General features: G+C 55.0%; 1 protein-coding gene across 5 annotated transcripts; it reads left to right on the top strand.

The window, feature by feature from the left end:
* The first annotated feature begins 589 nt into the window (after positions 1-589).
* On the top strand, positions 590-24,098 carry Sorbs3 (sorbin and SH3 domain containing 3). 5 transcript variants are annotated; one of them, XM_042667197.1, is made up of 21 exons: positions 590-784; positions 2,914-3,070; positions 3,297-3,417; positions 5,856-6,049; positions 6,881-6,944; positions 10,066-10,104; positions 10,537-10,633; positions 12,277-12,361; positions 12,529-12,615; positions 12,714-12,767; positions 13,948-14,103; positions 14,523-14,569; positions 15,008-15,150; positions 15,544-15,593; positions 15,701-15,747; positions 15,953-16,067; positions 18,132-18,257; positions 20,982-21,299; positions 21,539-21,642; positions 21,906-22,012; positions 23,317-24,098. In XM_042667197.1, exons 2-21 carry the CDS (start codon positions 2,969-2,971, stop codon positions 23,376-23,378), a joined length of 2,118 nt encoding a protein of 705 aa, XP_042523131.1. In that variant the 5' UTR covers positions 590-784; positions 2,914-2,968; the 3' UTR covers positions 23,379-24,098. The 5 variants fall into 5 exon arrangements, with proteins under 5 accessions (XP_042523131.1, XP_042523130.1, XP_042523132.1 ...); XM_042667196.1 differs by having other exon boundaries at positions 12,274-12,361; XM_042667198.1 differs by having other exon boundaries at positions 591-784; positions 3,342-3,417; positions 12,274-12,361.
* Positions 24,099-24,502: the final 404 nt, after the last annotated feature.

Below are 24,502 nucleotides of genomic sequence, written 5' to 3'. Positions count from 1 at the left end.
CTAACCTCGTCCCCGCCCCAGGGACCCCACCCTCCTCCTCTTTGGCTGTTCCGCTCGCCTCGGGAGCCGGCTACCTAGGGTCAGCCTCCGCTGCTTGTCCCCTCGGTGCTTGCACGCGCGTGAGCATCGGCAGGTTTGCAGTTTGCACACGCCCTTCCGTGCGCGCCGGCGTTCAGGGAGGGTAGGGTGGGCCGGGCCGGGCCGGGCCGGGCCGGGGCCGCACAGCCCGACAGCGCCCTGCGCCGGCCCAGCCCGACTGCCCGCGGGCCTGACTCCAGTCCACCCTCCGGAACTTAACCTCCTAATCACTCAGCCCCGTCCCCGCTCCCTTCCCTTCCCACACCCTGGAAATGTCGCTGGAAACTCTGAGTGGCCCTCGCCGGCCCCCTTCCCGCCGCCAGCCCTCGGTGGGGGCCGGGGCAGCCAGGCGGGCTCCCCGGGGACCCTCGGCAGCCTCTCCCGGCGCCGCCTCCCGGCCGGCCCGGCCCCCTGGGCGCGGGGCCACCCGCGTCCCCGCGACGCGCCCTGGCCCAGGGCACCGCACGCTCCGCTCCCACCCCGCTCGGGCCGACTCCTCCCGCCGCCGGGCGGACCCCACGAGCCGGCCTCCCCCTCGGCCTTCCTCTTCCCCGTCGGGCGCCCAGCCCGCCCCGGCGTCCTGACCCGGTCACGAGGGCCGCCACAGCTCGCCCTTCTCCCGGCCACCCCGCCCCGCCGCAGCGCGGCAGGGATGCCCCTGCCCTTCCCGGCGGCCTCGGGCCCCTCCACCTGCTCGCTGGGGAAGGTAGGTGCCCGGCGGGAGCGAGGGGCGGGGAGGAGGCGAGGCCGCCCCGGGGGTGGGACGCGAGCCGGGAAGGCACCGGCCCCTCCTCCGGGGTCCCGGTCCCGCGCTGTAAGTGGGGAGGCTTGTGAGAAGTTCCTCCCTCCTGGAAAGCGGGGGGCCAGCGGAGGGGGGCCAGCTGCCCCGAGGGGTGCCTGGCACGGCCTCTCCCGTGCCACAGAGAGGTCACCGGTTCTCCACCATGCCTGTCTCTACTTGAGAGGTTGTTGCTTAGGTCTCCTGGCAGGGCTGCCCAGAGATCACCCGGGATCACCTTCCCACCCCACGCCTACACGTGATCCAAAGCCCCCTGAAAACCAGCAGGCCGCCTTGTGGTCGGGGCTGAGGGGTGGGAGGGGAAGGAAGGCCGGTCAGCTGACGGCAGGGCTGCTGCAAGCTTGTCAGCCAGGGGGCCGCCGGGCGGGGGAGGGGGGGCTGTCCACCAGGACTAAGCTGCCCAAGCCTCCTGAACGTCCACTCTTTGTCTGGCCTCACTTTCCCTGCCTGGGCAGCTGGAGGGCTAGGGTGTGTCTGCGTTTGGTAAGAATCCTAATCGGATCCAGCTGGGGAGTTGCCCCTCCTCCAGCTGCAGTTTCCCCGCTGCCCTCGGCTCTGGCAGGGGCTGGCCTGGAAAAGCTGTGTCCCCAGTAGGCTGTTTCTGTGCCAGAAAGAATCCCCACTAACGCAGACCAGAGACAAGATGCTGCTCTAGCCTCTTCTGTGCATTTGCCAGCCCTCAGGCCTGAGCGGGAAGTGGCTGCCACAATCCCTTCCTGTCCCCACAACTTTATCTTGTCGTATGACTGGCTACTACATATACTGCACCTGGCGTTCAGTTGACGCCCCTCTTATCCACAGCCCCCATGCTGCTCTCCTGACTCCTGAGGCACCCTACGAGTGTATGCATCACACACGCGCGCACACACACACACACACACACACGCACACACAGCACCTCCCAAGCCATGCCATGCCCTACAGCCACCACAGCCAGCACCTATCTACGAGGCTCATTCAACCAAGTCTAGAACACTCTGGAAGTTGGCTCCACTGTGACCCAATCCATCAGTGAAGGCAAGGAGGCACAGGTTCTGCCCATAGCTCTGTGGATACAAAAGCCACCCTGGGAGCACCCTGATCCAGCCCTCAGCCCTCCGGGCCTTTGTCCTCACTTCTTGCTTCATCTCTTCTGTATGGAATTCTCTTCACTGACCTGACCTTATTATAATGACTCTCTGGCCTGTTAGACATTCAAAACTCTGAGCCTGGAGCAGCAAGTTGTGCGTGTGTGCGTGTGTGTGTGCATGTGTATGCATGTGTGTGCATGTGTGTGCGTGTGTGTGTGTGTGTATGTATGTGTACACGTGCAGGGGAGCACCCCAAGACATGCACTCAGCACCACTCCAGAACGGGAGCATGTCCATCTGTTGTCACCATGTCTCTTACAGCCCCTCCGTCCCCTCAGCCCCTGCTGGGTCACTGCTATGGGCAAATGGCCAGCAAGGCACCCACTTTGCCCTGTGCTCGGGAGTGGGTTTCCTGCCTGGAATGCCCCCATGCTGCTTGGCCCTGGTAGGAATTAGGGCTGTGGGTTGGTGACCTTGCTGCTCTGGGACCAAGTAACTCCTTGTCCCTTCAGGCAAGCAGATGCTACATGGAGCCTGGGGGAGACAGAGGAACTGAAACAAAGTTGTGTGCCCAGGCCGCCTCTGCCAGCTGCACAGTGCTCTTGTGCCTTACCTCTGGGGGGAGAGGACTCTAGTGGCAGGGAGAGCCATCCAGGGTCTGGCCAGCAGGCCACAGGCCCATTCCTGCCCAGCCTCTCCTCTCCCACTCCTTGCCTCCCCTCCCCCACTCCCACCCGGAGCTCCTGCCCAGGGCCTAACAAGCAGTTCATTGTGCCTCTGGGAGCCGGCACGGGCAGCTTGCGGGCCGGGTGCCCACAGTGGCCTGCTTCCTGGGTCCTTGAGCTCCCACCCAGCTGATCTCAGCCCCCTCCCATGGCCAGGCCCTCCGCCCCCAAGCCCTGGCTTGAGCCAAGAGGGCACAGGCACTGCCGTCCAGCTGAGCCTTTCCTTCCTCCTTCCTTGCAGAGGACAGGCCAAGGAGAAGCTGACACACCCGGAGCCCTCCAACTTTGACCCCAACATGCAAGGCCCATCCAGCAGCCTGCCAGCTGAGCTCAGCCTGGACGACTTCATCCCCAGCCACTTCCGGGCCTATGCAGGGTCAACCTTGCGGGGGTCACGGGTGAGTGGACTGCATCCCCCCAGTTAGTGGGAGCTCCAGCAGATCAGGTGGGAGAGAGAGAGAGGCCTGAAGGGATTAGAGGGTGGAGAGAGTCTGAAGAGAGCTCCCATGAGCCTCCATGGCTCCCCTCAGGTCAGGCTGGCCCCGGATCCCTCACTGTGGGGTGTGGGCTATGCCTTGGCAGTCATCCCTGGCCACTTCTGCTGCTCCTGGCCCCTCCCCACAGGTGCCTGTGATCCGGAATGGTGGCTCCAACACCCTTAATTTCCAGTTCCACGACCCTGCGCCCAGGACTGTGTGCAATGGCTACACCACCTCACCAAGGAGAGATGCTTCACGGCACCCAGGTGAGTGTACTCAGAAGCACCTGCTGTGTGAGTCCCATGTGGGAGGCAGGGACTAGAGTCCCGTGGGCGTTCGCATCCCATGCTATTGGGTTGAGAGAGGGTAGCAGAAGTGCAGGGACTCAAGGCCACAAAGGTTCCCAGGGCCTGCAGCTCGGCTCAGGGCCTCTCCCCTGCACAGTGTGTTATGCTGACCTTGAAGGAGGAATGTCAGGGAGGAAGCAGACTGCCATAGCTCCTCCTTCCCCAGAAGACGTATCCTGAGGCCAAGGAGAATCGCCTGGGTGGGGAATGGAAGGGTGGGGAATGTTGGCTGGAAAAGAAGCTGCTGCTCTCCTGCCCCATCTATGCTCACTTGGTCTAGCTGGAGGTAAAAGCAGTAGCTTGAGGACTGGTCAGCCGTGTCCCAGGTTCTGAGCTCCTGGGAACTTCTGAATACAGACCAACCCTGAGACTCACAGTATGTGAGGGACTTCAGTCATCTACCAAGTAACTACTAGCTGGGAACTGGTATTTCACATCTGTAACCCTAGCTACTCAGGAGGCAGAGATCTGAGGACTGAAATTCAAAGCCAGACCTGGCAGAAAAGTCCATGAAACTCTTATCTCCAACTAATCCCCACAAAAGCTGGAAATGGAGCTGTGGCTGAAGTGGTAGAGTGACAGTTTTGTACAAAACAAAACAAAACAAAAAACCAACAAAACTAATGGACAGTGCCTAGACTCTGAATTCCTCTAGTTCTGGCACCATAAAAACAAATAACAACAACAAAAACCCAAGTAATTATTGAGTACTTGCAGCATGTAGGCTCTATAAAGACATTTTTACAAGACTCGACTCATGTAGACCACCCATATCCTAGGAGAGAGGCACAATATGAGCATTAATTACTGAGGAGCCTGCATCTCAGAGACGATCAGTAGCTAAGGCTGAGCTGAACTTCAACTACAGGTCCATCTGTGTAGAAGCCCTTAGGCTGCTACACTAGCTACTTAAGGGCCAAAGGTTCTGGGGAAGTTGACGATTAGCAGCCATAATTGGGGAATGAGCTTCTGTCCTCTCTGCGGTCTGTGCTTGGCCACAGCAACACTCACTAGTTACCAGTGAGTCTTTGCTAGTTATTTTCCTCTTACAGAAGTAGAAGTTGAGTTCCTGAGGGGTTGACTGATGTGCCCAAAGTCTCACAGCCAGTAGGTGGTAGAGCTGGGGTCTGAATTCAAGTAATGATTTCCAGCCTTTATTTTGCAGACACTTAGAAGAGTCCCAGGAAAATTTGGAGGGGGGGGGGGGGGGACACAGTCTCCTCCTCCTCCTCCTCCTTCCTCCTTCTCTTCTTCTTCCTCTTTTTTTTTTTTTGTCGGTCATGAGGTTTGAACTCTGGGCCTGGGCGCTGTCCCTTAGCTCTTCAGGTCAAGGTGAGCACTCTACCACTTGAGCTACAGCGCCACTTCCGGTTTTCTGGTGGTTTATTGGAGATAGGAGTCTCACAGTCTCTCCTTCCCGGGCTGGCTTTGAACTGCGATCCTCAGATCTCAGCCTCCTGAGTAGCTAGGATTACAGGCGTGAGCCACCAGCACCCGGCTTTCCCTTCTCCTTCTCCTTCTCCTTCTCCTTCTCCTTCTTCTTCTTGTGGGCCTTGAACTTTAGGGCCCGTGTGCTGTCCCTGAGCTCTTTCGCTAGTGCTCTACCACTTTGAGCCAGAGCACCACTTCTGGTTTTCTGATGGTTACTTGAAGGTAAGAGTCTCACTTGGGGGGGAGGGGGACTCAAATCTCACGGACTTTCCTGCCGAGGCTGGCTTCAAACCACAATCCTCAGATCTCAGCCTCTTGAGTAGCTAGGATTACAGGCATGAGCCACGACCACCCAACTACAAAATCCATTTTTAATCTAGCTTAAGAAATAAACAAAGTGGGAAGAGGTAGCAAGTGTGACAAGAAATGTACTCACTACCTTACATATATAACTGTAACCCCTCTGTACATTACCTTGACAATAAAATTAATTTAAAAAAAATGAAATAAACAACCATGCAGGCACTGGTGGCTCATAACTGTAATCCCACCTACTCAGGAGCTTAGATCTGAGGATCTCATACAGCCCAGGCAGAAAAGTTGGTGAGACTCTTATATCCAATTAATGGAAAAAAAGCTAGAAGGTGTGGCTTAAGTGGTAGAGCACCAGCCTTGAGGGAAAAAAGCCAAGTGAGGACATGAGGCTCTGAGTTCAAGCCCCAGTACTTGCACAAAATAAAATACACAGAAGCCTATGGTGGTGCTTGTCGATGGAGAGATTTGTAGAGTCTACATCACCTACTCAAACAAACAAGGAAATGTTGAAACTTTGAGCTCTCAGAGATCAAAGTTCTAAGGAACACAGCTTCAAATAAAGGTAGGAACCATCCATCTTCAGCGAATGCTCTCCTGCACCTCCCCCACAGACCCTGCATGGTATCAGACCTGGCCAGGCCCTGGGAGCCGGCCCTCTTCAAGCCCAAAGACCCCTGCCTCTCAGCATGCCCAGAGCTGGTCAGCCACGTGGACCAGGGACAACAAACATCGGGACAAGCGCTGGGTCAAGTATGAAGGAATTGGGCCTGTGGATGAGAGCGGCATGCCCATTGCCCCCCGATCTGTGAGTCCAAGGCTGGGGCAGATGGGGGCGAGGCAGGGATCTGTACTACTAAGTTCCACTCCTATGTGTGAGATGGGGTGTGGCATAAAGACTGTAACCCCAGACCACCAAGCAAGGGGTTCAGCCATGGTACATTTCAGAGGATCATGAACCTTGTCACCAGTGTTCTGGGTGTCTGAATTGCACAAGTGAGGGGAGGTCTAGCTCTTGAATCCTACCAGGGTCCTACAGGTGGAGAGAGACCACCATAACAACTGAACTTGGTAGGAGCCTTCTCTGTTTTGCATGTCCAGGGTCAGGCAGGGCTCTCACAACATTATAATCCCGTAAGTAGCTATGAATGAGAAGGCCTCAGGTCTTCTACCTTCTACCTCCCGTCTACCTTCTTCTATCTACCTTCATGTCTTAGGCCAGCCACGCTCTCTGCATGCCTTCCAGCACTGTTTGGAAGCCCAGGTGAGGTGGGTGAGATGAAATACGCCCCCCACCACGTTATTACATATTACTACATACCATTACCTAGAAATACGTGTTCTTGTAGTGTAAGACACAGAAAAATGGAGGAAAGAAAAGTTAAAACATGTAAACCACACCAAATCTCACGAGAGATCGTCGCCATATACACTGCTGGAAGTCCTTCCTCCAGGGGGTCTCAGTCATATGTGGCGTGCTGCGTGAAGCTATACAGACATCAAAGGGACATTCCTAGCTTACCCAAGGGGTTCAAAGTGGCCAGAGATAGAGCTCACGAAGGAAAACCGTTTGTGATTTGATCTGGAAAAGAAAGGATGGGCAAGCTGGAAGGCCTGACTTTGCATTTTCTGATCTCAGAGTGTTGGCAGCCCCAGAGACTGGTATCGGCGAATGTTCCAGCAGATTCACCGGAAAATGCCAGGTGAGACCCCCTGCTGGAGCCCACTCTCTAGAGTAGACTCTGGCAGCAAGAGCCTGAGAGGGAGGGGCAAAAAATGCAAAAAAAAATGCATAACTGCTTATGAGATTCTTCACACTCCCGGGCTCTAAGGCGAGTGGTTCCTAAAATAGTCTACCTTGGTGTGGGGGTGCTTGAATCCCAGTACTCAGGAGGTAGAGACCTGAGAATCTCAAGTTTCAGGCCATCCTAAACTACATAGAAGAACCTATCAAGAAAACCAAATGAAAAAAAGGAATAAAGGAAGGAAGGAAGCAACCAAGGAAAGGAGAAAAAGAAAAGAAAGAAAGAGAGCTGGGAGCCGGTGGCTTACGCCTGTAATCCTAGCTACCCAGGAGGCTGAGATCTGAGGATCTCGGTTCAAAGCCAGCCCAGACAAAAAAGTCCATGAGACTCCAATGAACCACCAGAAAACTGGAAGTGGTGGTATGGCTCAAGTGTTAAGAGTGCTAGTCTTGAGCTGAAGAACTGAGGGACAGAGCCCAGGCCAAGAGTTCAAGCCCCACAACTGAAAGAAAGAAAGAAGGAAGGAAAGAAAGGAAGGAAGGAAGGAAGGAAGGAAGGAAGGAAGGAAGGAAGGAAGGAAGGTAGGAAGGAAGGAAGGAAGGAAAAAAGAAAGGAAAGAAAAAAAGAAAGAAAAAGGAAGGAAGGAAGGAAGGAAAAAAGAAAGAAAAAAGGAAGGAAAGAAAAGAAAGAGAAAGAAAGGAAAGAAAAGCAAGGAAAAGAAAAGAGAGTCTCCTTATCCACCCTCCATGCTTGGGACCAGCAGTGGCCTCCAGAACATCCTGGACCTGAGGTCAAACCACTGTACCATAAAGGGTGACCACCAGCTGTGGTCACAGTGTCCACAGAGGGTTGGGGAGCCCTCTGATATTCCTGCCAGGCTGCAGTTCTACCATTCGTGGTCATTCCTGGTGGTGAAGCATTAGTTCTTTCCACAGCCCCAAATGCAGCAGTGCCCGCCGTCGACTTCACACTTGACTATTGGGCACTTAACTGAGTATGATTCTAGATACAAAAATGTAACAAGAACCAGATAGACCTTCACTGTGGCAGATGGCAGGAGGGGCCTAGGATGAAAATACAGAGGCCAGATTTCCTCTGGAATGGTCAGGGAAGGCCCCTGTGAGCAGCTTGGCCCTGGGGAGTGAAGGAAGCCAGGGTGACTTGGAACAGTGATCCTCAGATCTCAGCCTCTTGGGTAGCTAGGATTACCAGCAGAGGGAGCTCCAAAGCCCAGAGGGAGAAGCATGCCTGGTGGCTGGGAGCAGCTGGGCACCTGGGACTGGGCTAAGAAGCAGAGAGGGTTCATGGTCAGCTCACACACTCGCCTTTGAGCCTATTATGAAGATTCCAGCTTTTTGCTCTGCAGGAGAGCAGGAGCCACAGGGATGGTAGAGAAGGCTCTGCCGTGCAGATGAGATGGTGGGGAAGGCGACATTCCCCTGCTTGCTCAGACTGAAAAGGCCCATCCATGTAACTGTCACTTTAGGCTAGAAGGGGTGCCATTGAACAAGATGTATTGTACTTATAAACTGCTTTGTGAAAGTACAACTACTTAAAGATAATTTTTTTTTAACCTGGGGTGGGGGAAACAACTAAACCTCTTAAGTTAAAAAAATATCTAAGCTTGGGGCTGGGAAGGTGGCTCAGTGGTAGAGTGCTTGCCTTGCATGCATGAGGCCCTGGGTTCGATTCCTCAGCACCACATAAGCAGAAAAAACCGGAAGTGGCGCTGTGGCTCAAGTGGTAGAGCGCTAGCCTTGAGCTGAAGAGCTGAGGGACAGCGCTCAGGCCGAGTTCAAGCCCCACAACCGACAAAAAATAAATCTAAGCTAGATCAGGACAGTGGCAGGAATGATGAGAGATGTGTAGGCATGTTATATACAAGCACACATGCACACACAGTAAAAGCTATATAGAGTGGCTACACTATATATACTGTTTAGGGACTAATAACAAGGAAAAAGTTGATACATGTTAAGTTCAGGTGTACTTTTTTTTAGAGCTATCCTTGGATATGAAACTTGTGCTTATAGAGAGCTAACTGTATTTTAAAATCCTTAAGGTAGATGGGCACCAGTGGCTGTGCCTATAATCCTAGCTAATCAGGAGGCTGAGATCTGAAGATCTGTGTTCAAAGCCAGCTCAGGCAGCAAGGTCCCAGAGACTCCATCTTCAAGTAACTGACAAAATGCCAGAGAGGAGTCATGGCTCAAGTGTTAGAGGGCCAGCTGTGAACAAGAAGCCAAAGCCAAGTGAGACCTTGAGGCTCGGGGTTCACGCTCCAGACTACCGACAAAAAATAAACAAATAAAATCTTTAAAGTAGCCGAGATCATCTAGGGAGATGGAGAGACACCGTCCATGGGTGCTCAGAGGTGAGCAACAAGCCGGCTAAGCAGACAGAAGGTCTAGCCAGGGAGGGAGGAGACAAACCAAGAGAGCAGCAGCCTACCTACTTGTAGCCAGGTGAGAGGAGAAGGGAGGGAGGGGGTGAGCTGTGACAGATGCTGCCAGTGGTCTAGCAAGATGAAAACTTGGGGTTGATCATTCAGCTGGCTGTCTTGGAGGTCACTGGAATCCTTGGTAAGAGTTGGGTGAGATGCTCAGTCAGTTATGGTCTGCTATGAATAGGAGTGGGCCTAGCAGAGAGAGGAAGATGGGCTCCCGAGAAGGGTATTTTGGTGGGCCAATTGGACAGTAGCTCTTCCCAGAGAGCCTCAGATTTTACTGCACACCGAAAGTGGGTCCGGGCAAAGGGATTGAGAATTAAAGGGAAGGGAAAGGAATAGTGGCCAGGGCAGTGGTCAGGAAAGGGTGTGTATGTGTGGGAACAGGTGGGAGGAGCTGCGTGTGGGCAAGGCCCTGCCCCATTGGCTGGCCCAAGCTTGCAAAGGCAGGCATTGGAAGCCCTCCCCCGGCTGCTCTCCCAATTCCTTCTCTCCCTGGGGACATTCTTCAGGTCCTGACTCAGCCCTCAGCCCTGGCTCTGTGTGTGTGAGGGGGTGGGGGGTGCTGGGATTGGCCAGGCAGCCTCCTGGGGCGCCCTGTCCCATTGGTGACCCAGTACTTTCTGTTCCCAGACCTGCAGCTGGACTGGACCTTGGAAGATCCACTCAAAGGTGAGGGGAATGGGCTGGGCTCACTTGCCTGAGCAGCCCTGTGCCTGCCTGTAGCTGGAGGAGCTGGGACCGGTGACCCACCTGGCTCTCGAGCTCCCTAGGTAGCAGGATTTAATAGGAAGAAGTTTTTATAGCTCATGTCAGGAGCTCTAAATTCAGAACTCTTCCTTCCTTCCACGGGATCCCTGCTCTAGCACATGTTGGCCAGATGTTCCCTGGCCCCTCTTTCCTCATCTGTACCATGGACTCACTGCCTGCTCCAAAGCTATTCTGAAGATTTTGTAAAACGTTTAGGGCAAAGCCTGCATGCTGCTGCCCAGGGCCCACCTCTGCACCTGGGAGCCAGTCACTAAGGGACTAGGGTGGAGGTGGGTTCTGTCACCTTACGGGGTTATCCAACTTCTGTCCGTGCCTGTCTTCCTCCACCTCCAGGGATTTCCTCCTGTGCCTCCTCTGCAGAGCCCAGGTATCCGGGGCCCCAGCAAAGACCTGCCTCCAGGACTGGCCACCAGCCAGTGACTCCTAGTGGGTGAGCTGCACCTGCCATGTCCCTGAGGGGGACTGGTGCCCCCTTGTGGCCACATCTGGCACAGACTCGGGGCCCAATCAGGTCTCTACCACCCCAGATTTCCTGATTTGCCCCGTCAAAAGAGAAAGGTAGCCTTTCCTAGTTTGGAAAAATTTTACATACTTTTACTAAAATCATGAATATTTGTGTTTGCAGGAGGATTTCATCCCTTTAAGGATTTAGGGGTCATGTGTGGGGGGCATCATGGGGACTGGGGTCAGAAACTGTTAAGAGCCGACTGGTGCTGTGGCCATCAACCCAGGTTCCTGCCTAGATATAGAGAGGCATCTTACAGAGAAGGGACGTGGAAAATCTTCCCTCTGTAAACACATCTGGAGCCCTGGAGGGGCTGCACCCCACCCTGAGAATGTCGGAACTCTAAAGTTATATCCATGAGCTGCTTGTGCCCGCTACCACAGCCGTTGCTGACCTGTGACTTAGGCATTATCAATGAAAGAGAAACAAGAGATCCAGACAAAACCCAGAGTTTGGCTGGGAATGTGGCTTAGTGGTACAGTGCTTGCCTAGCAAGCATGAAGCCCTGGGTTTGATTCCTCAGGACCACATACACAGAAACAGAAGTGCCACTGTTGCTAGCCTTGAGCAAAAGAAGCTCAGGGACAGTACCCAGGCCCTGAGTTCAAGCCCCAGAACAGGCACCAAAAAAAAAAAAATTCAGAGTTGGGATTCAAGCCAATTCATTGCCAGTAGCCATGTGATCTTGGGTCATTTAACCAATCAGAGTCTAGGTATCCCTCCCTGTCTTATAAGTGGGGACCACGGGAGGTATATATATGCATCCTGCATCATGATTGGCACAAAGCCAGTCCAATACAGAGCCAATTATGACTAGAGCTTCCTCCCATTAGGAACAACACATTCCATTCTCATGATCACGTTTAATTACTAATATCAGAGGAAAGGTCATAATTATAGCTAACAAATCCTGACCCTCTGGTTAGACATTCCATCACTGGCTAAGCTTGATGTAGGAAATCTGGTAGAAATCTCCAGATTTGAATCAGCATCTGGGACATTAAAGGCAGCCAGGATGGTACAGTGTAGTGCCTCTGTGGCCGAGGTGGCCCCTAAATCCACCCTCTGCCCACATTCTGTGGGACAGATGCCTTAGGAGCCTCTTGTTCTGGGCTGTTTCCTCGAAATAAGATGTAACCCTTTATCCTTGGCCATGGGTGTAAGACCATGGAACCAGAGGAGCAGCTGCAGGCATGCAGCACATCAAACACAATGCCGGACTCTCAGCTGAAGGAAGGCCAGTAGGAAAGGGTTGGCCACCCAGGGCGCTGATGTTTGTGCCAGACCTTCTCCTGGGCACTTCACCTTCATTCCCTCACTGAGTCACTCCCACTGACAGGTCTTCAATAGAGCACCATGTAATTTTCCCCAAGTGCTCTCAGCTACTCAGGTGGTAAAGTTGGAACTTGTACTCTTGCATACTTTCACGATACCAGTTTCCACAGGAAGGCGCCGGGTGGCATAGACCCATTGGGCTTGGATAGACAGAAGGCTGTTCTTCCAGGGTTGTGTGCTCCCTCATGCCTCAGTTTCCCTTTAGAAACAGAAATGTTACTCTCTTTCTTCAGAAGCTGGGAACACCCTGAAGAGACACCTAGAAGCACCTTAAACTATAATGCTGGAGCAGCCTCGGGGCTCCAGTCTACAAACCAGGTAGCCCACCGACCACACTCCCCACGGAGGGCGACCCCCCAGCATGCTGCCTGGCTACGCCCCTCCGCGGAGCTGGCACAGACAGTGCTCCCCAGGAGAGCATGGGGGTGGCTGCAAGTCCATGGTGTGCAGTCTGAACAGAGCCTCGGTTCCCCACATCCATACAGGTGTCCAAACGCCGAGAGAAGGTGGAGAATGTTTGGACAGAAGATTCCTGGAACCAATTTATGCAAGAAATAGAGACTGGGCAGAAGGTGAATGTCACCAGGTCTTCTGGGGGCGGATGCACCCCTCAGCTGAAGCATTTGGAAAGTGTGTTTATTCCCTTGCACGTTGCTTTCCCACCTTTTAGCCCAAGAAACCACTGGTGGATGACCCTGTGGAGAAGAGCTCCCAGCCCATCGAGGTGAGAGAGGCGCGTGGGACAGCTGTGTGGAGGATCAAAAGCGGGGAGTCAGGGCTGGGAAGGTGGCTCAGTGGTAGAGCGCTTGCCTTGCATTCATGAGGCCTGGCTTCGATTCCTCAGCACCACATAAGCAAAAAAAGCCAGAAGTGGTGCTGTGGCTCAAGTGGTAGAGCGCTAGCCTTGAGCTGCAGGGCTGAGGGACAGCACCCAGGCCCAGAGTTCAGGCCCCATGACTGACCAAAACAAAAAAAGGGGGGGTCTGGGTTCTGAGAGTCCCCGTGAATATGGGGAAAGCCTGGGAAAAGGCTCTGATTCTCGTATCTCTGGAACCCAGAATGGTGCCTGGCTTAAGGTAAATGCTTAAGATGGGTTGAGCCGAACGCAAGCAGGGAGAGGCCAGTGCACACCGGAGCTCTCAAGAATTCCTTTTTCCTTTCTGTGCCTGTGCTTGAGCTCAGGTCCTAGAACTGTTGCCTGAACTGTTTGCTCAAGGCTGGGCCTCACCACTTGAGCTTCACGTCTACTTCAGCTTTTTGCAGGTTAAACTGGAAATAAGAGTCTCTGATTTGTCTGCCTGGGCTGGCTTTGAACCTCAATTCTCAGATCTTAGCCTCCCCAAGTAGCTAGGATTATAGGCTGGAGCTAGGATTACAGGTAGGAGTGCAAGGAATTGTTGAATGTGGAGCTCAGCTTGGCCAGGTGGAGTCTGCTCTGGGGAGAAGAAGAAGCAGAGCGGGGGACGCTGTGAGTGAGCACACGGGTACATGCATGTGTGTGCGTGTGCGCGTGTGTGTGTGCGTGTGGTGTGTATCACACAGGACAGTGAAATGGGCAGCATGGGGGGAGGGGCGGGCAGGGGTGAAGCCAGGCACGGAGGGCCACAGAAGTTGGAGAGGAAACAGGGAACCCTTCAGGCAAAGCCTTCACATGGCAAAAAGTAGGAAAACACGATGGCACTGCCAAGCACCCCGGCGTGCTAGGTAGGAGGCAGGTGGCAGGGTGCCCACGCTGCCGCCTTGAGCCCCACTTCTTTGCCGGGAGAGCCTATCCTGGCCCCCCACAACCCCTCAGGCCTGCTCTTGACCAAAGCACGTGTGACCTGGCCCACACCTGACCTCTGACCAGCCCACCCCCACCCCCCGTGCACTGTTCCCCATCCAAATCGCCCCCCCCCCCCCAGATTCTGCTGGAGCGAGAGCTGGCCAAGCTGAGCGCGGAGCTGGACAAGGACCTGCGGGCCATCGAGAGCCGGCAGCCGTCTCCCAAAGCAGCCATCTCGGGGAGCACCCCCTCCGCATCCCCCAACATAGCTTCTTCCTCCATGACGCTCCTCAAGGTACCAGCTTCCACCCTCAAGGTGTCGCCTCCCGTGTGCCCCCCACCCCGCTACCAGCCTCCCCCTCCCCCGGCTTGGGGCGACCCCGAGCGCACTTCCAGCCCTTCCCGCTCTCCTTACAAAACGCGGGGCGTCCGAGGGAGCCCTGGGGACCGTCCGGGCCCAATCCTGACGTCAGGCCTGGGCCGCGGCCCGGCCCGCCCCGCCGCCCCGCCGCGCCCCGGACCCATCTCCAGCCAGGCTCCGCTTCCCCGCCGCCCCGCCTCCCGTTCCCGCCCCGCGCTTCCTCCGGGCGCCGCTAGGACCCCGCGTCCCGCCCGCCCGCCCGCCCCTCCCCGGCACAGAACTTTTCCGGAGGCGGGCGGCTGCGGCTGCCCGGCCCGGTCCTGCCCGCGATCGCGCCCCTTCTCCCCGCACAGAGCTCGCCGGCGCCCCGACGGACCCCGGAGCAGCGGCTCCCGGCCAGGTGAGCGGCGGCGCGGGCCGGGGCGCGGGCCGGGACTGGAAGCGGGCGGCCGGGAGGGGACGTGGCCGAGTGCCGCGCACGGGCGCGCCCGGAGCTGGGGGAGTGTGAGAGAGGAAGGGGGTGCGGAGAGCGGAAAAGCGGCCCGGGGGCCCCCTCTGGTCCCGCCTGGGGCGGGGGGCGGGAGGCTGCACCCCGCCCCAAGCCCGGGCACCGAGGCACCACCCGCGCCTCCGCGCGCTCGGGCCGCCTCCCCTCTCCCGGCCGGCGGGCCTCACCCCTGCCTGCCCCGCTGCTCGGGAAGCAGGACATCCTGTGGAGAGCCCGGGACCCAGGAGATGCCTTGGGGAGCAGCGGGGAGGGGGGCGGGAAGATCTCGGGGAGTCTGGGGTGGGAGCTGAAGCCCCCCATGCAGGTGGCGCGCGCTCTGTACCCCTGCAGCCCCGCCACCGCCTGGAGGTCCAGCTCCCCGCATGCACCTTATCTGGGTCCCTCCCGACCCCTGAGCCCCCACAGAATGGCAGATGGAGGAGGAAGCCCCTTCTTGGGTCGTAGAGATTTTGCCTACCCTTCTTCAGCCCGAGGTAAGACCAAGACCAGTCCTCTTTTCTTTCTTTTTGTGCCAATCCCGGGCCTGATCCCTGTCACTGAGCTTTTTTTGCTCCAGGCTGGTGCTCAACCACTTGAGCCACAGCTCCACTTTTGGCTTTTTTTCGTGGTTGGAGCTAAGAGTCTCAGGATGGCTTTGAACTGCAATCCTCAAATCTCAGCCTCCTGAGTAGGTAGGCTTGCAGGCGTGAGCCACTGGCGACCAGCCTGTGGTGTTTTATCTTTGTCCTCACCTGGACTCTGCAGAAGATAGCAGACAGGAAGGTCTAAAGCCCCTTGCTGGTGCGGTGTGGCATCTGTCCTGCGTGGGGACAAGGTATCACCCCATCCCCACCCCAGCCTCAGGCTGAGATGTTGCTTCTCCACAGAGTCTAGTGCTCGGGAAAGAGGGAGCAGCCCAGTCAGGAAGGAAGAGAAGGTAGGGAGGGGCAGGGTCCTGGGGCAGGGAGGGCCTGGGGGACCCCTGTTCTTCCAGACTGCCCCAGCCTGGCTGGGGTGGCCCACTCTGTCCTCTCCCCTGCCCAGAGGAAGGCCGCGCGGCTCAAGTTCGACTTCCAAGCACAGTCCCCCAAGTAAGTGGCCTGCTCAGTCCTTCCTCTTCCACCCTGGGCCACTCTGCTCCTCTGCTCTGTGGAAGAAGGAGGCCCAGGACTCCAGCGGGCATCCCCAGAGGGGTGGAGGAGACCGGGCATGCCCTTGGCAAGGGTCTGGAGCAGTAGAGGTTAGGAAGGCCTCCGCTTCCTGCACGTCCTGTGACATTCTTGCTCTGGTCTGCAGGGAGCTTACTCTGCAGAAGGGTGACATTGTGTACATCCATAAGGAGGTGGACAAGAACTGGCTGGAGGGCGAGCACTATGGCCGGATGGGCATCTTCCCCGCCAATTATGTGGAGGTGAGTGGGGGAAGATGAGAAAGCCAGCTGCAGCCAGGCTGGGAGAGACTTGGTTTCCTAGATATAAAACACTGAGGGTCCGGGCTCACCCCGCCCCCTCTCTCTTTGGCCAGTCCTGAGGCTTGAACTCAGGGCCAGGGGCACTGTCCCTGAGCTTCTTTTGCTCAAGGCTAGCACTCTACCATTTGAGCCACTGTGCCACTTCTGGCTTTTTCTGTGTATATGGTACAGAGGAATCGAACCCAGGGCTTCATGCATGCTAGGCAAGCACTGTACCACTGAGCCACATTCCCAGCCCCCACCTCTCTCTGAATGTCTTTGACCTGGAGGAGTTTGACTCAGGAGATGATCACATCATCTAGCTTCTCAGCCTGAAGCCACCATGCTATCAGGGTCACAAACATTCCCCACACGGAGCCCTTTCTAAAGCTGTCTTTGGGGGTGAGCCATCTGAATCCTTGTCCTTGTTGACAAGTTGAATCGTGGACAAGTGTTTGGCAGTTCACAAGGCACACATGACTGTCTTCTTTCACCGCTATACCTGTTGCTCTCACTACCTGGGGAATGAGAGTTTCTTCAGTGTTTCAGTGGTACTTTAAGGCAGAGATTGTGGTTCCTAATGCAAGTTCTAGACTTGATAGAAATCTACAGGTGATCTTTGGTGATGGTGAGTGAGGAATGTCAAACTGCCTCAATTATTGGCATAACACTGTTTATACCATTCTCTCTTATTATCCATTTTTTTGTGGGTGTGCCCATACGGAGGCTTGAATTTAGGGTCTGGGCGCTCTCCCTGAGCTTTTTGCTCAAAACTAGTGCTCTCTCACTTGAGCCACAAGTCCACTTCCAGTTTTTTGGTGTTAACTAGAGATAATCTTAGGACTTTCTTGCCCAAGGTGGCTTTGAACAGTGATCATCAGACCTCAGCTCCTATTACAGATGTGAATCCCCAGAGCCTGGCTCACCTTTTTTTTTTTCTGCCGGTCATGGGCTTGAACTCTGGGCTGGGCACTGTCCCTCAGCTTTTCAACTCAAGGCTAGAGCTCTACCACTTGAGCCACAGCACCATGTCTGGTTTTCTGAGTGGTTTATTGGAGATAAGAGTCTCATGGCCTTGGAAGTGGCGCTGTAGCTCAAGTGGTAGAGCGCTCGCCTTGAGTTGAAGAGCTGAGGGATAACGCCCAGGCCCAGAGTTCAAGCCCCATGACCGACAAAAAAAAAAAAAAAAACTACATAAAGAGTCTCATGGCCTTAAACCAGGCTGGTGGCTCACGCCTATAATCCTAGCTACTCAGGAGGCTGAGATCTGGGAATCGTGGTTCAAAGCCAGCCTGGGCAGGACAGTCCAAAACAAAACAGAATAAAAAAGCATCTGATGGTATGAATTTCCCTCTAGACACTGCTTTAGCTGCATCCCACAGATTTTTTTATGTGGTTTGTTTTTTTATTCAACTTGTATATTTCATTCAACTGTACATTAAGATAATTGTTTAATTAAGGCTTTTGAATTAAGACCTCCCTTACCCACAGTCTAATCTCTTGGTGCTGAAATTTCACAAAGTATATACAAGAGTCCAGTCCATCAGTGGACATTTTAGTGTGAAATAGCTTAGCTTCTTGGTTTTTATGAGCAAGATGAAACATAGAGAACATTAGGATTTGGGGGCCCCTGAAGGGGGTTGAAAGGGAGGAGAGGGACCAAGACACTCAAACACAATCCTCAGTTTTAGAACAGAGTGGCTCCTGCAACTCAGAATATTTCATTTTCCTCCATGGTCCAACTTGACATTTAACTGGACTGACTTTCCCTTTGCACATCTAATTCCCCACTCCACAGTCCTCTGCTGAAATTTCTTCCTCCAGGAAGCCGCCTGGGACTAACCCCTGTACCCTGCTCTGCTGTGGTTTCCCTTCCATTTCTGGGGCTGTGCCTGGCACTGGCATCCCTCTGGCCAGGCCCATCTCTTGCCCACTCATTTTGTCTTATTGCTTCACCCTCCCAAGCCCAGGTGTGTGCCCAGTTGATGCCTGGGCAGAGCTGTTCACGTGGCATCTCTTCTGCAGGTGTTGCCTGCGGATGAGACCCCCAAGCCCATCAAGCCCCCCACCTACCAGGTGGTGGAGTACGGAGACGCTGTGGCCCAGTACAACTTCAAGGGAGACCTGGAGGTGGAGCTGTCTTTCCGCAAGGTGGGGCCAGGCAGGAGGTGGTCGGGTCTGGGGGGTCAGGTGAAGACGTAGATGAAGGTGCAGGTGCAGATAAAGGTGCATAGGGTCAGGTATGAAATGGGCCGCAGGAAATGGCAACAATATTTTTCTTTGTTTTTAAAAAAAAGTCAAGTATTCCTATTTGTTGTACCCTTGCCTGTGCGTGTGCGTGTGCGTGTGTGTGTGTGTGTGTGTGTGTGTGTGTGTGTGTGCGCGCGCTGGTTTTGGGGCTTGAACTCAGGGCCTGGGTGCTGCCCCTCAGCACCCAGTGGAACCACAGCTCCACTTCTGTCTTTGTGGTGGTTAACTGGAGATAAGAGTCTCAGAATTTTCCTGCTTGGGCTGGCTTTGAGCCATGATCCTCTGATTTCAGCCCCCTGAGAAGCTAAGATTACAGGCATGAGCCACCAGTGCCTGGCTCTGTACCCATTTTTTTTTCGTCGGTTGTGGGACTTGAACTCTGGGCCTGGGTGTTATCCCTGAGCTTTTCAGCTCAAGGCTAGCGCTCTAACACTTGAGCCACAGCGCCACTTGTTTTCTAGTGGTTTATTGGAGATAGGAGTCTCACAGTCTTTCCTGCCCGGGCTGGCTTTGAACTGCGATCCTCAGATCTCAGCCTCCTGAGTAGCTAGGATTACAGGCGTGAGCCACTGGCGCCTAGCCCCATTTTTATTTATTTTATTTATTTATTTTTTTTGTCGGTCGTGGGGCTTGAACTCTGGGCCTGGGCGCTGTCCCTCAGCTCTTCAGCTCAAGGCGAGTGCTCTACCACTTGAGCTACAGCGCCACTTCCGGTTTTCTGGTGGTTTATTGGAGATAGGAGTCTCAAGGTCTCTCCTGCCTGGGCTGGCTTTGAACCGCGATCCTCAGATCTCAGCCTCCTGAGTAGCTAGGGTTACAGGCGTGAGCCACCAGCGCCTGGCTTTATTTTATTTTTTGCCAGTCCTGGGACCTGAACTCAGGGCCAGAGCACTGTCTCTGAGCTTCTTTTGCTCAAGGCTAGCACTCTACCACTTGAGCCACAGTGCTACTTCCAGCTTTCTCTGTTTATGTGGTACTGAGGAATCAAACCCAGGGCTTCATGCATGCTAGGCAAGCACTCTACCACTAAGCCGCATTCCCAGCCCCCTGTACCCATTTTTAAAAGCTGTTTTTACCATCTACAGGAAGGTAGACTCTGAGGGGCATAACCTGCTTTTTTTTTTCTGTCGGTCGTGGGGCTTGAACTCTGGGCCTGGGCGCTGTCCCTCAGCTCTTCAGCTCAAGTGAAGGCTCTACCACTTGAGCCACAGCACTATTTCTGGTTTTCTGGTGGTTTATTGAGATAAGAGTCTCACGGACTTTTCCTGCCCAGGCTGGCTTTGAACCATGATCCTCAGATCTCAGCCTCCTGAGTAGCTAGGATTACAGGCGTGAGCCAACGGCACCTAGCTAACCTGCATTTTTTTTTTTTTAAACACAAGGTCTTACACTATTCTTTAGCTTTTCTGCTGGAGCCTAGCTCTCTACCACTTGAGCCACAATTCCATTTCTAACATTTTGCTGGTTAATTGAAGAGTCGCTTGGATTTGTCTGCCTGGGCTGGCTCTAAGCTTGATTGTCAGGTCTTAGCCTCCTGAGTAGCGATGATTATAGGCATGAACCACCCGGGCTTGGTTCTTGGCTGTTATTAGAACATAATAATAATAATTATTATTATTATTGGTCAGGTCTTGGGGCTTGAACTCAGGGCTTGGGCACTGTCTCTGAGGATTTTTTTGGCTCAAAGCTAATGCTGTACCACTTTGAGCCACAGTTCCACCAGAACATAATTTTTTTTTAATTTTTATTTTTGCTGGTCCTGGGGCTTGAACCCTAGGCTTGAGTGCTATCCCTGAGCCCCTTTTTGCTCAACTCTAGTGCCCTACCCATTGAGCCACAATACTACTCTGGCTTTTTCTGTGAGTATTTAGAAATAAGAATCTCACAGTCTTTCCTGCCTGGAATGGCTTTGGAACCACAATCCTCAGATCTCAGCCTTCTGAATAGCTGGGATAACAGGTGTGAGCCACCGGCACTGGCTTAAAACGTAATTTTTTTTACTATAGATAAGGTGAAAAAAAATCTTTTGGGAAAAGAAGGCAAGGAACTGGCCTCAGATTGGTTGCTTTTGGGGAGTGCCAGGCAGGGGCTGCTCACAGGGACAGAGAGGCAAGGAGGTGGCTAGATGGGGGTGATCTGGAGAGGGTGGGAGAGGCCTGGGCTAGGAGCCTCCTCCTGGGCAGCTGCCAAGATGGTGGTCACTCAGCGCCCAGCCTTCCTCGGGATCAGTAACGGGAGGTCGGGACCCGGTGGCCCTGTCCAGTGCTTCTTCCAGGCCCGCCACCCACCTCACTTGCATTCACAGCAGCCTCATGGGTCTCTCCCCTTAACGGCTTGAGGGAACCAGGCTCAGAGAGGCAGAGCAGATTACCCAAAGCCGCAGGGCTTGGCCTCGGCCCAGCGGGTTTGCCTGTGTGTAACCAGCCCTACAGAGGCGGGCAGCCATGTCAGGTGGGCTTCCCAAAGAGGCAGGCCTGGATTTGAACTCAGGGCTGCCCTGGCTCCTGACTTCACCTTCCAGCTGTGTGACCTGGGCTGGCCTGCGCGCTCCGTGGGCGTGCGGGGTGGCTGCGGACACGCGGGGGGCCCCGTGGGGCCCCAGGACAGCCTCCCTCCCGTCCCCAGGGGGAGCGCATCTGCCTGATCCGCAAGGTGAACGAGAACTGGTACGAGGGGCGCATCACGGGCACCGGCCGCCAGGGCATCTTCCCCGCCAGCTACGTGCAGGTGAACCGTGAGCCCCGGCTCCGCTTCTGCGACGACGGCGGCCCCCAGCTCCCCGGGTCTCCCCGCCTGACCGCAGCCGCTGCCCGCAAGGCCCGCCGCCCCGGCTCCCCATCGGCGCCCCGCAGCCCCACAGACCCCACCGACTGGGGGGGCCGGACCTCCCCCCGCCGCAGCGGCTTCTCCTACCCTGCGCCGGAGCCCAGACCCCAGACACAGGTGAGGCGCCCTGCCCTCCCCCCAACCCCGTCCTGGGGTCCATCCCAGCCGCCCCCAGAGTCGTGGGGGGCTGTGTAAAACCCCAGTGTGCCCATCCTGCCCCAGCCCCCTCAACAGGGGCTCCTCCTGGGTCTGGGGGACACCCTGGGAACTAAGATCAAAGAGTGTGTGGGAGTGCTGGCCGGTAAAATGGCTGTTCACTTGTCCCCCTCACGGCCTCCTCCCTGTGACCCCCCCAGAGTGTTGGCCCTTCTGGGACAGCCCAGTCCCGCCCTCGAAGCCCCAGCCGGCCTCTAGATCTTGGGGTCTCCTCTTCCAGCACCTCACAGATACACTGGACCCCGTGAGTACATTGGGCAGGCTTGGTTGGGGTTGGGGTGTCACAGAGCTGAGTGCACCTCCGGGAGCCCATCCTAAACCATCTAGAAGTGGAAACGCCCATCAGGAGCTGCTTGTCTCTGCAAAGCCTGGGCAGTTGGGGGTCCGGGGTCTGGGGTCCCGGGAGGAGGGCATGGGGCACCAGGGACAAGGCACAGGATGTGGCATTTCTTCCAAGGCCTGGGAGAGGGCTGAGGTGTCCGGCTCCCATGGTGTCTCCTCCCACAGGTACCGGGCCATGTACCAGTACAGGCCCCAGAATGAGGACGAGCTGGAACTGCGTGAGGGGGACCGGGTAGACGTCATGCAACAGTGTGACGATGGCTGGTTTGTGGGTATGAAGGCCTGGGAATGGGGGGTGAGGGGTTGCTGGCTCAACATGGCCTGACTACTGTGCACCAGCCTCTGTCCTGACTGCCGGGCAGGCCAGGCACTGGGTACAGTTCTGAAGCCAGCTTGTCTGTTAGTCACCTTTCCTTCATACCCTGAAGAGAGGGGCGTGGCCGGTGGACACTGGCCAAGTCCAGCGTCATAGATGGAGTCATGGACTCAGGCAGAGTTCCTGACCCCAAGAACTTTGCTCCTTCCTGCCTCCTGGGACAAAAGACTCAGGTGGAAAAGGCCCTGCCTCACAAGGTGTCTGTCTTACCAGCCGCGCCTCCAGCCTGCAAGAGGAGCAGAGGAAGACTTTTTAGCACAAGCCCTTGCAGTGCAGGCAAAAGACCAACATAGGAAACCTTAGGCTGGTTTCTAGGTGACCCAGCCACCAGGTTTCGTACCACAACCCTGTCTTCTGAGTTGACAGGCCCTGACCAGCCCTGAGCTTCAAAGATAAGCCAAGAGGCACTTGAACAGCCAGAAGCCCTACTACCCAACAAGCAGGCATTGGAGCCCACATTTCAAATGTTCATCACCCATGTGGCTAGTGGTTGTTGGGTTTGGGAGGTGCGGGGTCAGGGAAAGGCTCCTGGGGGTGGTGGTGATGGGGCTGGGCATGGAAGGTCAGGGGAACACTTGGGGTGGGGAGATGATGAGGAAGATAGGTTCTCTCAGGCGGGACATGAGCATCTGTGGGTGGGCAAGAAGTCAGAATGGCAGCTCAGGAGGAAGGCCCTGGGCAAAGTCAGGATTTCATTTCATTCTCCTGCAATCCTAGCATTCTCTATCCTTTGCCCCATAACTCAGGCCTCCTTGGGAGGGTCACAGCAGATCAGAAGCTTGAATTGTAGCCTTCACTGCACCCATAAGCAGCCCAGTGGTTCCAGCAGTAGACTAGGCTTTCCTTGTCTTGGACCTTACCCAACCATCTCTGAAATGAAGGCTCCTCCCTATGTAATTCTGTGATTCATCCTCTTGCTTCCTGGCTTTTGTGGAGAAGGGTGGAGTTATTCAGTCCAGTGTATGGAGTATGCAGGTGTTGATTGCTACCGAAGTGTTGATTATGCAATTTGTGAATGCAACTCTGCCTATCTAAGTTTCTGCCACTAGGGGGCAGGAATGAAGACAGGAAATGAAGTACCCCCTCCTTCCTAGGAAGAGGACTCCAAATGCAATTCTGGAGACTGCCAGCAGGAGGAGACAACCTTGCCCCTTAGCATGAAGCAGGGCTTCATGGAATGTTCTTTATTTCCTCTTTCAGGTGTCTCCCGAAGAACCCAGAAATTTGGGACATTCCCTGGAAATTATGTAGCCCCAGTGTGAGTGATCCATCTTCAGGGCACCTTGGAGCCAGCATGGTTGGGGTGGGGAGTAGTAGCACTTGTAAGAGGGAGCGAGGCTCCCCCACATCCTCCTTCCCAGGACCTACATTCCCAGCATCTGCAGAGACCCCAGCAGCCTTTTCTTGGAGCCCCTCGAAGCCTCCTGGACTGATTCCCACCACAACTCACAGGCATTCCTCTGACAGCCTCTTTATCCCCCCCCCCCCCAAATACAGACGTCTGCTTTGAAGTGGAAACTGACTCCAGGCCTTATTGAGACCAGACCCCTGAGTCTGAGTCCCCTCTTGCGCCCTCCCCCAACATTTCCCCTAACAGGGACCGGCTCCCAGCTTCACCCCCATGGGGTTCCACTAACAAGGACCAGTTCCTTACCCTGGCAGAGACCAAAGGCCTTCTGGGGGTCTACAGAGCTCCCCCCATTTTGCCAGCTTGCCTGTTTCCCCTTTGCCTTCTGGACTCCATCTGGGCCTAGGAGCAAGTTGGGGGACAGAGGCTGTACCTCCTCAGCCTTCCAGGCCTAGCAAGAGGTTTTGCCTCAAGGCTTCCCCTCTCAGAGGCTGCTGAGCCCTGGGTTCTGCTGCTGTGCGAGCTCTGCTGGCTTAGCCCCACTATTTACAGGCAAACCTGCTTGTCCCCCCCAGCCCCTCCCCCGCCAGTTCCCCAGCCCTCCCCAGTGTCCCGGTTCCTTCTGGAAGGGAATGTAAAATAAATCTGAATACCAAGGACCTTGCATCCAAGTTCTTTTCCTTTGGGAGAGACACATAGGATTGTAGGAGAATTCATTCAGCCGTGTGCAAGGAGGCAGGTTGAACAGGTATATGAAGGAGACTGGAAAAGCTCCATTGTTAACTAAGATCTCAGCCCAGGGGTATCAGGCAGCCTGGGACAGCCCCCAAAGTAGAGCTAGAGATGGAATGTGGCCTCGTTTATAGGCAGTTTTGATTCTGGGGCTGTCACTATGGGCTTGCTGGACTGGATGGCATTTATAACTCTTCAACTAATGTTTTCCTTCTGTGTGTTCCATTGCCACACCGAAGCTTTTGTGTGTTTATTTGCTTCTTTGGGCTCAAGTTTTTGAGCAATCGATTGTTGTCAGGCAATTGG

The sequence above is a fragment of the Dipodomys spectabilis genome, unplaced genomic scaffold, assembly GCF_019054845.1.
Source record: "Dipodomys spectabilis isolate Male_0828 unplaced genomic scaffold, ASM1905484v1 ptg000380l, whole genome shotgun sequence".
NCBI classification, from domain to species: Eukaryota; Metazoa; Chordata; class Mammalia; order Rodentia; family Heteromyidae; genus Dipodomys; species Dipodomys spectabilis.
The sequence above is the reverse complement of the archived record's forward strand: the minus strand, read 5'-3'. Positions and strand labels throughout refer to the sequence as shown.

Excerpts from the sequence above, each read along its gene's own strand:
- Sorbs3 (XM_042667196.1), top strand. The coding sequence starts at position 2,969 with ATGCAAGGCCCATCCAGCAGCCTGCCAGCTGAGCTCAGCCTGGACGAC. Across the intron at positions 3,071-3,296 it reads CAACCTTGCGGGGGTCACGG|GTGCCTGTGATCCGGAATGG; the intron begins GTGAGTGGACTG and ends CCCTCCCCACAG. Across the intron at positions 6,050-6,880 it reads TGCCCATTGCCCCCCGATCT|AGTGTTGGCAGCCCCAGAGA; the intron begins GTGAGTCCAAGG and ends TTCTGATCTCAG.